General features: G+C 41.0%; 1 protein-coding gene across 3 annotated transcripts in view; it reads right to left on the reverse strand.

Moving 5' to 3' along the window:
• TENM2 (teneurin transmembrane protein 2) overlaps positions 1 to 16210 on the reverse strand; it is a 941161-nt gene that overhangs the window by 479435 nt on the left and 445516 nt on the right. The window contains exon 1 of one of the 3 annotated variants that reach the window (XM_042992795.1): positions 9257 to 9395. The exons of the other annotated variants lie outside the window; for them this stretch is intronic. Coding sequence (XP_042848729.1) covers positions 9257 to 9395 — 139 coding nt within the window. Of the gene's footprint in view, positions 1 to 9256; positions 9396 to 16210 lie in introns of those variants that run through there. 3 annotated transcript variants of the gene reach the window in all.

Raw genomic sequence — 16210 nt, forward strand, 5'->3', positions numbered from 1 at the left:
CTCTGCAGCAGATAATATAAAAGCTCTAACTTGCTCTCTAGAAACAAGAAACTTTCATTTATGGCTTCCCAGCTCTTGCTAATCCTGCCCATTAGGCCAAAATATTGCATTTTACACAGGATGCAAGATCATACGAGAGACTGATGTAATACTCAGGCACAAAACCAGCTGGCAGATTTACCACTGAAATCCCCTCTATTCAGAAGGCACAAATCAGCCTGTGATGCCTTTCTTGACAGATTCCTGTGTGTTCCTCATTAGGGATAGATGAAAGAAGACAACCCTGCATTTGGGGGCTCAACTCCACCTCCGTGCATTTGCATACTCAGTCATTTGTAAATGGAGAGAAACACAGCCCCACATGTGCCCAGAGGTGACTGTTTATTCAGAAAGGTGACTTCTGACATTGACAATAATGTCAGTTTTCCATCTGCATATTTTAAGGTAATGAATCCCTCCTTTAAGTGCTTTCTTTCAGCATCTTGGTTTCCTTCTTTCGATGAGCACAGTGACACCCAGACCTCTAGGTCTCAATCTGAATAACTTTCTGGGAAAAGCGAAAAATGCAGTAAGGCTTCTTACCAGCCCAAGGACAGGCACCCAGGGTTGCTAAAAAGTGAGCACTGATACTGAAGTCCTTTCATATTCCTTAGCCCGCCATACTTGACCAGCTCAGGGCTAAAAGGCTCACCCCAGGCTGTGGATGAATCCTTCTCTAAAATGTGGTTTATCCCTGGAGATGTCTCTGGAACATTTGCTCAGGTAGCTGAGTGGTTCATCAGCATAGCAATTTGCCCAGTCAGCTACATCCATCAGAGCGGAGCAGTGTGGCTGGTGGATGGGGAGACTCGTGGCAGAGCTCCCCATGGACAAGTGGAGAAGGCACATTCATCCAGAGATCATAAATATTCATCTTGGCCCTCATCTTCTCTGCATGAGGGTGATAGAATTAAGAGGCAATCCTCCTGGCCCATCGTCTCCAGGTGCCCCTGTTCCACCTAAGAAAGTACCCTCTTTAGATCTAAAGAGGCAGGCAGATTTGCCACATGTGACTTGGTGAGCTCACTGAAACACAAAGGGAAGAGAGTGCACTCTTTCCAGCTTTCAGATCACAAAGCTTACAAATCCCATCCAGCAGAGGCTTACTTCTTGAGAAGCTACTACTTGCCAGGTGGAATCCGACAAGGAGTAAGACAGCCTCTTGCTCCTTGGAGAACTGACAATCTAGACAATTTAAATTAAATTGCTAAATTAATTTAAATAGGATATAAGAAGCACTATGATGGAAAAAACAGATGGTGCCGTGAGAGCAGGGAAGAGGAACCTTACTTAACTGTGGGTGGCATGGGGGCGGGGGTCACTGAAAATCTCCCAGGAGGAGTGAAATTTGGACAGGGACAGAAGAAACAGAGAGCAGCTTGAGGGATAAAATCAGGCTATAAGAAGTGGAAGGAAAACTCAGCAGGCCTTCAATTTTAACCACAACCGTATGTATTTTTTGCTTTTCTCTGGAGCAGGAATGTTAAGTTGAGAATTTTCCAGCATCTCCCTGTTGGCCAGAATCTATCAAAAGATACCTACTCTATGAAGGCAAAATAAAGTGACACAGCATAGCCCCATCAGCAAGAGTGGCTTGGAAATTGTGACTTTCACTAATGAAGACACCTCTACCCAAAGAAAGCCCTGATTAACACTATGTCGTTTGTTGGTTATTCATTGGCTTCTGTGCCAGACAAAGATGAGAGTTAAAATGAAACAAGAGAAAGAAAGAAAGAAAGAAAAGGGGGGAGGGAAGCAGTAAATGAATGTCTGTCTAGCTCAACATGTTTGGAGAGTTGACAAAGGCTTAATTAAAGTAAACAGACAATTTACAGTGAGAAGATCATCCTACATGGAAGAAAAATTCTAGGTATTAAATGAAAAGTTACAAGTACCCACTGTCATTTATCACTTACTCAAAGCATGGGTGCTAACAGAGTTAGCAAGCTCCACCCCCCTCATTTGGTGTTAGTATGACATTGGTCATTGAAACATACTGAGCAATTGAAGATCATGTGTTTGTGCCCATGCAAGACATCATCTTTCTTTTTTCTTTTCTTTCCCTCCCCATTCTACCAGTAACAACAACAACAACATCATTATCATCATCATCATCATCCCAGCCCCATTCTGCATGCAGTGCCTCACTATCTCAGGTGGTTGCTATGCCCAGGGGCACTTGACAAGTGCCAATCACTTCGTAGTTTGAAGCTTCAATTTTAAACTCTCAGCATAAAGAATATAATGGGAAGAACTAAATGACAGACTTGGGAACTAAGAAAGCTTGCTGGTAAGAGTTATGCCTCCTATGGTCTGAGTAGGTAAGAAACAAAAGAACCTAACAGGATGGAACACGAACCAGTCTATCTCAAGTACTTTTTAAAAGTCTGTAAAGCATTCACTTTCTTGGACCATATTTTTGTCTAAGTGGTGAGCTCTGTAGGGGTTGCCTTCATTGAGAGGGCTGGAATACACACTTTTGCAATGTTGAGCACCAATATTTAATGATGTGTGCCTTAGGGGCCTCAGTCCTGGCTTCTGGAAATGCTCTGCAAGGAGAAGGCAGGCCAAAGAGAAAAGTATAAATGTGGAACTTATAAACTAGATAATCAGTGATAACTGAAAAATAAATAAAGGGGAAAGAAAAAAAAATCAACACTTCAGTTGGATTTAGGTACAGTATTTCTTGCATGGCAGTCATTCTTCAGACCAAAAGACAGCAGCTTTTGGAAGGTAAGAGGTAGAGTCCTTAGTGTAATTCTTTTGGTAGCAATGGTTGGAAGAATTCTGATCCTTTGCAACCTCTGTGTTCACTTACTTGAAGCATCTTTAGTTGGAGGTTTTTAAAACTGGGTCAAATAAAGGGGAACAGCACCCTAAACGTGGATGCTACTTTATAACAGATTGAATATGCCATGGCAGTAACTGTAAAAACCTTTGCCTAAGCACAGCAGTGAACCAGCAAGCAAAAGCCTTCCGATAAACAGAGATCAATAACAGAACATCTAAAATTGGCTTTTCATCCTAACTTCACCATTGCATGGTGACAATTGGAACTCTGCATTTTGAGGCATCCACTTAAGTTGGAAAGGGTCTCACAGAGCAAGAATAAATGGAAGCAGAAAAGAGGATCGGGAGGCCAGTAACTCTCTGGAAAAATGATTGGCCATTGTAGACATTACACATGCTTTTTCATCTTTCATGTAGTTTCATGTATCTGCTCAAGAAGCTCCAATGCTTTATGCAGATGAAAAAAACAGAAACAAAACCAAAACCAGATGCTTAGATGGAGATAAAGTTCTCCTATTTTACTCCCACCTAAGAGTAAAATAAGGGTGTCTGGGGATGTGGCAAGAGGGGATTTTTTTTTTTCTCCTGAGGAGCTGGTCAGATGGTTCACTCATTTGTAGAATATCTTAGATCTGTGTATGCATGCATGCACATGTGCGTGTGAGTATGAGACAGAGACTGAAAATTAGTCACTTTGGTTCTCTTCCAGAAAGCCATCTGAGAATCAAGAACAGCATGCTTCTCAAGCGAGCCCCTAGTTAGGCAGTACTTCTGTATCTGCGGGATTCTTTCCGGCAGAGGAACTGCTTCTGGAAACACTCCTAACCCACTGGGAGAAACATATGGGTGAGTCAAAGTTGATTAAAGTTTTCCAACCAGTGATAGTGCTGGACATGGCCTTTCTGACACTGTCTCTGTGTTTCTGTCTCTGGCCCAAGGGCTATAAGGTATTTGTAGGATGCCGCTATGGTGGGAGGAGGATTGGCAAGGCCATGAGCTCTGAATAACTGTCCGGAAGCTCAGGAAGCCAAGTAGGGAAAGTCTAGTTTCCATAGAGGGCCTTAGGCTGGATGCTGATTCTTTGCATTAGGCCACATAGGTCCTCTGCTGTCTGGAGAGCAATTTTTGTAGGTTCATGCACCACTCAGTGATTTTAATCCTGTGTTTTCAATTTGTTAAGAATCTAAAGCTAAAATATTTATCAATTATAAAGACAAAGTTTTCTTTTGCATCGATACTGTTATTTTAATAGAACACATTCTTTTCCCACTGAGTTTTCCTAAGAGCAGGCTATATACCTTAAGGTGGAGAAACACAACACTGGGCCTTTTTCTGGAGTTAAGAGATTTCTTGCAGAAACTTAGATAACAAAATTTCTTTAGGACACTTTTTTGTTATTCATCATACAGTATATTGGCAGAGAGCCTGCCATGTACCAGGCATCATTCTGGGTCTATGGGATATATCAGTGAACAAACAGACCAAGCTTCCTGCCCTGGTGGAATTTATGTGTTAGCAGGACAAAGAAAAAAGACATAATAAAGCATTACACAGCATGTTAGAAACTCCTAAGTGCCATGAAATAAAAAAAGTAAAATAAGGGGCGCCTGGGTGGCTCAGTCGGTTAAGCGTCTGACTTCAGCTCAGGTCACGATCTCGTGGTCCGTGAGTTCGAGCCCCGCGTCGGGCTCTGGGCTGATGGCTCAGAGCCTGGAGCCTGCTTCCGATTCTGTGTCTCCCTCTCTCTCTGGCCCTCCCCCTGTTCATGCTCTGTCTCTGTCTCAAAAATAAACATTAAAAAAAAATTAAAAAAAAAAGTAAAATAAAAATCAACAGCATAAGGGGGTTTGAGAGTGAGGGGGTGAGTGGGAGAAAGGGCGATTTTTACTTTTCAACAGCATGTTCAGGACAGGTCTCATTGAGAAAGTCCATTTTCAAAATGACTCAAAAGAGGTAAAATGGAATGTAGAAGGGAAGATGCATTCACTGACTATCTTGGTCATGCATAGTCCTGGATATATGTGCCACAGAGGCATTCAATGGCCACTTCTGGGTGGAGATGATGTGGGAATTGCAGTGTGGATAGAGCAGCAAGAAGCCAGCTGTAGGTCATTCCTTTATTTACAAGTGATCCTGAGAATGGCTACCTACAAAGAAATATATTGTTGGCTCTGGGGGCAATTAGCTTCTGGGCCAGAAATCAAAATTATAATCCAAGTGAAAGAGAAAACAGGGAGAAAGCAAACAAGTTGGAGAAGCCTGGGCTCCCTGAAACTGGATGTTAGCACCAAGGTCTAACTCACAAAGACCCTATAGCACCGTGGACATCCTTCTATGTTCCTGTGGCCTCTAACAGTGTATTAAATTCTTTCCTTGTCTGACATAAAGTAATAGAGTGTTGTCACTGTCCTGAGCAACAGAAGATGAGATGACTTTATTCCTTGTTCTTTCGGAGGCATGTCACAGTGTCATATTTAAAGATAGAAGAAAAGCACTGGACCTAGGTAAGAAAAACCACAATTTACCAAACCCTTGGGGAGACAAGGAGTAAGTCCACTGAGGATAAAATGTACCACATGGAGTCTGAATCGGCAAAGAACCGTGTGTCACTTTCTACTTGAACCAGTAGTTTAGGACAATCCAGCTACCCTCTCTAAACACCCATGGGTACTCTCCAGGATAAAGATGCTCAAGTATAACTGATTTTGCATTCCTGAATATTCATAAAAAATTCAAAAGGAAGAATAAGTATATGAAAAACATTAAAAAAAATAGGGACACAATGTTTTATTATTTTATACTCTGAAGCAAAAGAAATCCTGTCTCTAGGTGGGGGCTCATCAGTACCTTTGGAAACTAGTCCCCAAGTTATTCTTGGTGCAGGAACAGCCAAGCACATAGCTGTAATATCAAGCAACACATTCCATGGTCTCCTCCCAGGTCAGCCATCCAGGAACTGGACACCCACCCTGCCGATTCACGTCCCTCCCAGGCAAAACAAAAGCTTCCCTGCACATCCAGGCTTGTCCATCACAGCGCTGTCTGAATTCCTGTTCTATCTGTCCTCACATCCCCGTGACTCACCTCCCCCCCCTCCAAAATCTGCCCTTCCCAGTTCCTCATCACTCTTCAGCTCTTGGGCGCCAATGACTCTATCCTCAGGAAATTTTATGACACTGTGAAAGGCTCAGGACAATCTTCAATTTTTTTCCATTTGCAGAATCAGAGTGCTAGTAAGTTGTTTCCATGTATAGAATGTGAGTCCTAACAAATAGCAAATGCTAATAAAAGCTAACATTTATGGAGCACTTAGCATGTGCTGGGCACTTAGAAATATTTACTACTGAACGTTATGTGTGCTAAGTTCTCTGAATGCACTGGTATCTTTTTATCTTCCCCATAGCCTTTTAGTCATGAAAGAGAATACTGAGATACAGAGGTTAAGCAACAGTAAGTGGTAGAACTAGGATTTGAACCCAAGACTTTGAACCCATACTTTTAAGTACTCCATCCTATTGCTACTCCCTATGGAAAGCATTATGTATTTATAAAAGACGTATTCATGCCAAGTAGTAAGCTCTCCAGAGTAAAAACCTTCTGGTAGAAAGACTAAGAGTAGGGCTATGGCTATGTATAACCAGCTGGGCTATGGTTTTAGCTGGAGTTGTTACTGTGCCAGTCAAGGTCACAGCACAGAGCAGATAGCATCTAAACTGCATAATGTGAAGAGAGTTTATGAAGGGCACCTTCTAAAAAGTTGTGGTCAGGGTTTGGGAAACCAGAAGAGATGGTGCAGTGCCCAAGGGCTAGCAAAACAGAGAAGTCATTGCCATTGGCAGTCCTGCAGGGGCAAGGAGAGGGAGGGATTGGAGGAGCCCAGAAAGAGAAAATGGTCTGAAGAAGGCCACCTGAGAGGATGGGTATCTCCGGGACAGGAAAATCCTGGTGCCAAGGCCAGGAGGAAGCTGTTAATGGGTGCCCCTGCCTCCTTTTCCTCTGCCCTCTGATCTCCTTCCATCGAGTAAGCCAGATGGCAGCTAAGGAACAAGGGTGTCCATTGCTGCAGCCCACATCAGGTCAGTTTTAAGGACAGGGAAAAGGTCTTGAAGGGTTCACAGCAATATGAAGGACACATAGGAAATATGTAACATGCCATTATCATGATAAACTGGGACAATTCTCAACCTCCCTGGGACCCAATTTCTCATCATTATAATGAGGCAATTGGACCACATGTAATTTACACTGCCTTCCAGCTCTGACATTTCAAGGTTTTATGAATCTACCCTCCACCTATTTCTCAAGAGATTTTCAAAATAACTTCAAAAAGTAAGACTAAAACAGAGCCCCCACAATGCAAACTCGAGGGATACTCTGCATTATTTCTACATATGTGTGTCAATGAAAGCACGAGTGGCTGAGGTTGGGAGGGAATTTGTTCCAGAAAGTAACCAGGACATTGCCTAGCAGTCTAAAAGAAGGCTTGAGAATATGAAAATTGTCTTGGCAAAGGAATTAATGTAACACAAAATCCCTTGCTCTCTTTCTGAAGCAGAAAGAGAGGTACATAACAAAGTACTGCCTAGTACACTAGGTGAATCTTAAAAGAGATGCCTCACATGCTTTTGTGGGATTCTGTATCACCAAAGTTGAAGCCCCATGCCTGTGTTCTCTCAAAGAACCAATGGACATATGCGGTTGGGCACTGAATGTGGATGTTTGGAGGTAAGGCCTTGGTTGGGGAAAAGGAGGGGTGGAACTGGGAAGAGAAGGTTGTATACTACTGAATCATACGAGGCTTATCTAAGTAGTCTTTGCAATTTGCTCCTAGGTCCTTGATGAGCTGTTTTTTGTTCACAAGGTTTCTGGCCAATTCTTGAGGTTGTTTGAAGAGACAGACATCATAGACTCTCGATGAGGGCATCTGCCCTTCTGGGGACACACTTGCTTATTCTCAAAGGCTGAAGTAACTGATGTATGATAATTTCAAGGATATTCAAATTTCCCCCCTGGTTCCCCCTATCTCTCCCACTAAAATAAATGTAAACGAAATTGCACCATAATAGAATCATTCCTTTGTTTTGTCTAGACTCATGAAAGTTAATATTAACCCTTTATTAGGTTTCTGTTGATTTTCATCTTGAATAAGAAGGAAACTTGCCTCACCTCAAGACCCTTAAACCTAGGGTGCCAAGTATATATAGGGGTGCATGTGTAGTAGAAAGGCAAGGAATGCTCACTTTGAACTTGACCTATTTCACAAGTATTCTTATAGTGACCTGAAGAGCAAAAAAAAAAAAAAAAAGAAAAAAAAAGAAAAAAAATGAACATATGCACATATATAAAAAACAGTATGCAAGTAGGAACCTATTTTTGTGTGGCTGTGACAATAATATTTATCTTCTGTTATCAAAGCACCTTCAACCCAATAGATGATATAATCTCAGTCTAACCAGTACCACCTATAGGTCATATGCACTAGAAAATGAAAGCTTGGGACCTGGAGTGGGTTGAAATAGCAACAAGTTCACTTACTAGTTGATGACCTTGGATGAGTCCTTTGCCATTAGTTTCCTCACTTTAAAAAATGGACCTAATGAAAATATTAACACTGATTATGCAGGCTTGATGTGATAAAATGAGATCAATTCAAATACTTATGACAATATAAGTAAAAGCGCTCTGTAGAACCTAAGTTACCCTAAAATGCAAGGGATGATTATTATTATTCCATTTAAATTGATATGACAGCAGCATGCCCTTCGAAGGCAAATGGTGCACCTGAAGATTTGTCAACAAACCCAGCCGCCTACAACAAAGACACCAGGAGTTTCTTAAAAATCTGTTCAGCATACTAAATATCAGATACAGGTCATGACAGGAAGCCACGTTTTGAGGAAAAGTTCAATTAATAGAATGAATCATTTCTCCTCTCTTCGTTTTGCCTATTTTTAAAAACGTCTTAACATAGAGCCATAGTCAAGGGTAAAAACTAATCAGTGCACCGAGAACTACCACAAATAGGTCTCTGAAGGGTGAAAAAAATGTGACAGATGTACAGAGAATCACTTGTAAGAGTATTTCAGCAACAGAGACAAGATGCTTGACTTAACAGATGTTTACAGTTAATAAATCCCATTTTAGGACTATTTTCACCGAATATTTTTCTAGTGATCTACCTGGCAGCCACCATGAAGGGAACAGAAAAATATTTCATGTCGACAGCCTGATCAGAACGAGAAATCACACTCAGTGACAAGAATTCACTGCTACTCTGAGAGCTGTGGAGCAAAACCAGTGTCACAGCTGAATCCCCTACCTTTTCCTAGGTACTCATTAAAGGGTTCAGCTAAAGGCTCCACCTACTCTGTACATTAGGAGAGGTCCTTGCAAAGCTCCAGCTGCACGCACTTCAAGAAACCTTTACCCAGAGAGTCTATCACAACCTTCTCGTGGACAAAACTCACAGGCTGAGGTGAGGCACTGGCGAGTCTCCACGAGGGGCGGCCTGGCTTGCATTCAGTCTTGCCAGCCGCACTGATGAGCAGGAGAGGCTGGCCCACCATTGGCATAGGCTTGGGAAAGGGAAGCTCTTCCTTTTGTGTTCCCCTCTAACTACAGAAAATCACCAGCGATCCCAGCCCGACACAGCTGAGGCCTTCTCCAGCTGCGAAGCAAGAACATAATAGACAATATCTGCTCTCCCCTCCTCCCTTTTTCTCTCCATTCCCTGTAGACACACTCAGCATGAGGTTCCTGAGGAATTAGTTGCGGGAGGATGCCTCCCCCGCTGGCAGCCAAATGCCAACTGCACGTCCTGCCCATGTAATGTGTCTGACATTTCTGCATCTCTCTGGGTTAACGTTGTTTGACACGGACTTTCTGAAATACCTCTTTAAAAGGTTTGTGCATGTGTGTATGAGTGTAGGTGTGCACCATTTCTGTTGTTTCATGGCATCACTGCGTGTATTTATTATTATTATTCTAAATTATTCTCTTAGTTGCTGACACATCTCTGCTTTGGCATTTCCACTTAGGCAGAAGTAATTGGTTTCAGAAGGCTGAAAACCCTTATTTGAAACCATGTGCACATTCCTGTTGATGGATGCCATAAAATGTTCAAATATCATCTTCCCTTAAGTAAGACAAGCGTTAAAATCCAGAAGGACGAAGTGTGATTGACAGCATGGCATACTTACATTTTAACTATCTGTTGTCAAATTATTTTAAAGCACCTGTATACGAAATGGGGTCAGTGCTCCTTCTTGGTCAGTTACCTTTACATAGATCTTATCAAGTTTGAAAGGGAATATCTTTCCCTGTACTGGAAAGTACTTTCCATTTCTCATTGTGTTTCCTAATGGGCAAAGGGCTGATTAAGTCAAGATCTCTCTCAAACATTCACACAAGGTGCTGTTTCTGATGGAGAAGACAATAAACAGCTATCCATCATGGTTGGAAGCAAGATCTAGTTGTAGCCCTTATACCCAGAAAGCAAAGCTTTTTTTTTCTTGTGATGTCTTTGGATATTTTTTGTGATTTTATTTTTAAAGAATGGCATGGCATGGCTGCTGAAATGGATTACACAGATGCCATCAGTATCTGAGACCAAAGAAAATTCTACCCAGAAACAATGAACCCCAATGCCAGATGGAGTACCGAAGGCAACTAGATGTCTTGGCATAGCTACAGCAGAATGATCGACTAGGCACACATGTGGGAACCACGTGTGTTTTGTACCACCACAATATCTGCCTATGTGAGGCACCACAAAATTCACTCTACCACTGGTGGAATTGTCAAAGACCACCCTGGAAACTCAGGGCAGAAATCACATTCACAGCATCCCCACGTGATGCCCAGAGGCAATATGGCAGCACAGTAAAGCCTGTAGAGTCTATACCTGGTCTGACTGCGTTCAAATCCCAGCTTTGTCAGCTATTCATTGGGTGATTTTAGGCAAGCAGCTTAACCATACCATGCCTCAGTTTCTTCATCTGTACCATGGGAATAATAGAGACTACCCCAAAGTATTGTTTTGAGAATTGAGGTAATAAAGACAAAAACACTTCAATCATTGATTTCACAAGCATTGCTATTCAGTCTCTTCCTGATTACTCAGCACACAAGAGAGACTAGGTCCCATTCCATTCTTGGTTAGATACTATTGTCTGAAGTTTCATCTCTACACTGAGCACAAATTAAGCTCCTGCAATTTCAATCAATTTACCCCAGGTCTATTAGGAAAGGCACAGCCAGAGAAGTATCATTTCTTCACAAGAAATGCCAATAGTTCTTCACAAGATTTGAGACAGCTGTAATGCATCCTTAGGTCTTGCAAAGACCAAGCCAAGCTTGTTTGAAACAACATTTCCTTATATGGCAGCATATTTTTCTTCATCTTTATCATCTTTGCTTCATATTTGTTAGCGTCCTTAAGTTGCATCATATCAAATGGAACACAAGTTTCTGGAAGACTATTTCTTAGGCTAGATATGCCGTATCTTTAATCTTAGAAATGACCAGGTATAGTCGATTCATAGTCACATGGCCAGCCACTCATTCTCTTGGCCCAAAATGTGTTTTTCAAATAGAGCTCTAAAGGAGGTTCCCCCCACCTTGATATCAGTGTGAAGGATACACTCTCTTGTGTATAGACCCATATAACTAAATACTTATAATTATCCTGCGGCTAAAGAACCTTCTGAAAAATCAGTTCACAGCTCTCCTGTATGGAAATCTTTATCTGGAACTAAGTTTGCCAAGCACCTGGGTGATCAGCCTAACCACCTTATTTTTCCCAAGATACTCAGAAACTTCCCCAAGCTCACATCAAGATAGGGCTGAGCCATTGTGAAACCATGGGCTAGTACTTGCTCAAGGTCTCACTACATGGCCAAGCAGCATTTTCTGTCTCATGATCTTGCTTATAACCCCAGCCTATTTTTCTTCAAGAGAGATACACCAGTGGAACTCAATAGCTTTTCTGTCATAGCAAATCAGTGCAGCTGATGGGTAATCCCTATTAAAATCAGGCCGTATGCAGGTGTGGGCAGCGATAAATGCTTAGAGTGGTGTTTTTGAAGGGTGTTTCAAGAAGGGGCCCGAGAACTAAAGGAAGACCATGTGTAAGTCTTTTTAATTGCAATCCATCCCAAATTTCTTAGGCTGAAGGCATCAAGTCTTTGTTCAGTGGCACAGACATTAGTGTGGGCCTGCGTGGCTGATGTGTTGACTCAGCAGCACCATGTCCTCCAAAAAGAGATTTGTTTCTAAACCCTTCCTAACTCTACTGACAGATGACCTTGAGCAAGAAAAGGGGAATTCATTTATTCCTTCCTAAAAATTCACTTATTCCTTTAAAAAAGGAAAGAATTTAAAAAAAATAGGAAGCCACTTTCTACCTTGCCTGACACAGACAAGGTGAACCTGAATATAAAATGTGCATTTGTAGCTTTAAAAAAACAAAACTGAAAAAAGGTAGAAATGCTACTTTTAAAATATTTTCATATCCTGGAAGCCGTTGTAACTAAAATAAAAATAACAACAGACAAGCACAACTCAAGGCAAGGCAAATCTCAGGTCACACGAGTCTTTGGATCCCGCTCAATATGTAAGAAGAGATTTCCCTGATTCTGCTCAGAATGACCTTTTCCTGTTCTCACTCTATCTTGCTGAATTTCATGGCACATCACATACTGCACTGTAATAGTTCTCTGTGCATATGTCCACTATGGAACTAAATTGTAAGCTTCTGAGGGACCAGGACAAAGCATGCTGCTTTTTGCCATCATGGCATATTGCATGATTTGACAACCTCCCATTGGTTCTCTCAGTATCACTCTTATTCCTCCAATCCCTTATATCTGCATGGCAGGCAAAATGATATTTTATTTTTTAACATTTATTTATTTTGAGAGAGAGAGTGTGTGTGAGGGAGGAGAAGAGAGAGGGGGAGAGAGAATCCCAAGCAGGCTCTGTGCTGACAGCACAGAGGGGCTCAATCTCACAAACTGTGAGATCATGACCTGAGCCAAAACCAAGAGTCAGATGCTCAACCGAGCCACCCAGGTGCCCCAAAATGATTTTTTAAAAACAAATTTCAGGTCACCTGGGTGGCAGTCAGTTAAGCATCAAACTCTAAATTTCAGCTCATGTCAAGATCTCATGGTTTGTGGGTTCAAGTCCCGCTTCAGCATGGACCCTGCTTGGGATCTCCTCACTCCCTCTTGCTCTGCTCCTCCACCTCTCACTTTCTCTGTCTCACACACAAAATAAATAAAACTCGAAAAAGAATCTCATGATTATATCCCCTTCTTAAAAATCCTTCACTGACTTCCATTTTTGTGAGGACAGAGTTTATACCACTTTCTGAGGGTCCAGGAACCTCTGTAGGATCTGTTACCTGTCCACTCTTATCATGTGTCTCTCCTCATTCCTACTCCCTCTTTCTGCCCCAGCAACCCTGTCCTCCTTTCAGTTATGGGAACACATTATTTTCCTTCCCTGTCCACATGTATGATTTCTCCCCCTCCCTCCCACACCCTTCCCTCTGGTTACCTTCTATAAATCAGTTCACTTCTTTAGGGAAGCCTTTCCTCATATCATATTCAAGTCAAGTTTCCCTGATGTTACATACTATCATTCTATCCTATAAATTTTCTCCAAGACCTTCTGAAGGCATATTTCCTGATCCACTGGTGAAATAGGATATAATCGTATCAGAAAATGTTACATTCCTAAGTTCTCAGAAACCTTCTAAGGAGTGGAACTGTGCCACCAAAGGAGGAATTATATTCCCTTCTGAAAATAAAATATCAGTGCAGACTTGTTTTGGGGTAGGGGAGTTAGAATCTACCATAATGCTTCATCAGCCACACACATCATTTTTACTTTAAAAAAAAAAAAAAAGAAAGAAAGAAAGCCCCAGGCTGTTTAATGAGCTCAATATTTTAAGAAGCTCCCAAAGGTTTAGAGAGGATCAAAGTATAGGTGTATTACTGTATTATAGTGTATTTTCAAAGTTTTAGTTGGCCTTTTTTGATAAACTGCCTCTCTGGTATATCAGTCATTCCCAGAAGACATGTACCACACTTGGACTCCTCCCCTTATAATCAGGCTCAAAACTTCAGAAAAAAGTTGGAGTCAAAAGAAAGGACCATTGCAGGATCATTAGGGCAACACTGTCACCCACAATTCTTCAGTACATCAAGTTCAAGGAGAAACACCGTGACTCTGAGAATTGGACCCCCTAACTGTGGGTGGCCCTGGAGCCCACAATACTCTAAGAATGTTTATATCAACACCAACTGAAACACACAAGAGCAAGGGACTAAACCAGTCTGGAGTGAGGGCAGGGGGAAAAGGGTGGAGAAATTGTATTTACAGAGCATCTACTCTGGCCAGTTCCTCTGCTAGAGGCTCTATATCCAGTTTGTCATTTAGTTCTACTTGTCACTTGGCTGTTTTGTTAGGATTCTCCAGGTAAGCTGATAACTTTCCCGCTGAATAATGAACCAATACTGCAATTAGCCCCTATATATCTTTTCTGCTTAAAAAATCATCTCCATTACTTACAATATAGAATACAATATACACCCCCGAGATTGGGGGTAAAAAACAAAGACACTCATTCAAAAATACAGGTATCAAATGTGAATGCATAGTCATAGGCAGATTTAACTGTGCTTCTGCCCCTCTCATCCTGACCTGGGAGATGTGGGTCACAGGACTCAGCATAGGATTCATAGAACTACTCAGTCCATAGAGAGCACTCTCTTTCCATTGAACTTTTAACTTCCTTAAGTTCATCTTATTATGGCTATCTGAACATCCTTTTTTCCCTAACCTACTAAAGCATAAGTCCTTTAGAGACAGGACTCAGGTCTTACTTATTACTATATCCCTGTCAGTTCTTAGCATAATGCCTTTTACAGCATTGGTCCTAAATAATACTGTTTTCACTTTTTTTCTCAATTTCTCTAGAGTTCCAGTAAAAGTAATACTTAATTATTCCAATAGATATATAATAAAATCAGTACCATTGTTTGGTATCTTTTAAATAAATGAAGATAAATACATATACAAATAGGTGAATTGTTCTTTTTTTAAATGAATAACAGCAGCCTTTACAGACTGAAATTTCTTTACACATCAACACCTTGAATGTAGGTCACTGCAACTTAGTGGAATTCTTTTCAATACACATCATAAAACAATTTAACTTCCATGTGGGGTAGGGGGAATTTTATATACCCTTCTTATGAGTGAAGAGAATTAAAGAAAAACAGGAAATAGACCAATGGGAATAATTTTTGTTAATGATGACAGTGAATTGGAAGGAAAATGAACAACTAATTTTTCAGTAGGAAATAGTAGAGGATAGCACATTTTCAAACAGCCAGTTTGATAGGATGTGAAAGGTAAAACTAGACTTTTATCCTAGAAATCTTTAAGTAAAAATGATCACATAACTAAAGGTTTCTGACAACTGGAAACTAACAAGAATTAGAAAAGCTTCATAAAGAATTGTGGAAAGAATTGATAACATGCAGAAAGGAGCTAGAATAAGAGCAGTGCCTCTCAAGATTATAAAAAACAGACAAGAACAGGAACATACATTCATTAAAATAAATTTCAGAACTGAGATTACCTGTTTTACTAATTCATGAAATAATTGAAAATAAAAATCATAGAATACTGTTGATATTGAAGACCAAATCTATGGCAAGTAACCAAAAGACAAATTCCACGTTAGTCCCTTCAAATGAAAGGGATGGTAGTTTTCTTTCCCCACAGGAAAGTCCTCCCCACACCCTCATAGTCAAATGACTCAGAAAAGGCCCAATAGATGTTACTAGAATTTGGCAAAAGTATTCACATTTCAGCTGGGAATAAGCTTGAGGTATTACAGCCCAGAGGCATATCTTTAAGAAAGTTATAGGAGAACATAAATAGATTCTTAGAATAGAAATGGCTCTTTCAGCATAGGTTAATGGAAGATATGTTATCACTAAGTTGGGCAGGGAAAATGGAGAATTGATATATTAGGTTACCCAGGCTTGATAGAGAAATTGCCAATCTTTATGGAAGATTTGCAGAATATTTAAAAAAGACACAGAAGGAAGGGCTTTACGTGTTTAAATGTATCTTTCTCTCCATCTCTCCTGCCAGCCTCATGTTCTAAGTCACTGGGATATATGAATTGCTCCTGCTAATTCTTCCTCCACACATTGGCTTGAGGGGCTGTGTTTTGGCTTTTTGTTTTGCTTGGTTATGTTCTGTTTTGTTTTAATGCAGATCTGGGCATGAGCCTTCTGCCCCTGACAGACATAGACAAATCCTCCAGACATCCTCTTTTTGTGTAGCTTTTTACACAGTT

Source organism: Panthera tigris, chromosome A1 (genome assembly GCF_018350195.1).
Source record: "Panthera tigris isolate Pti1 chromosome A1, P.tigris_Pti1_mat1.1, whole genome shotgun sequence".
NCBI lineage: Eukaryota > Metazoa > Chordata > Mammalia > Carnivora > Felidae > Panthera > Panthera tigris.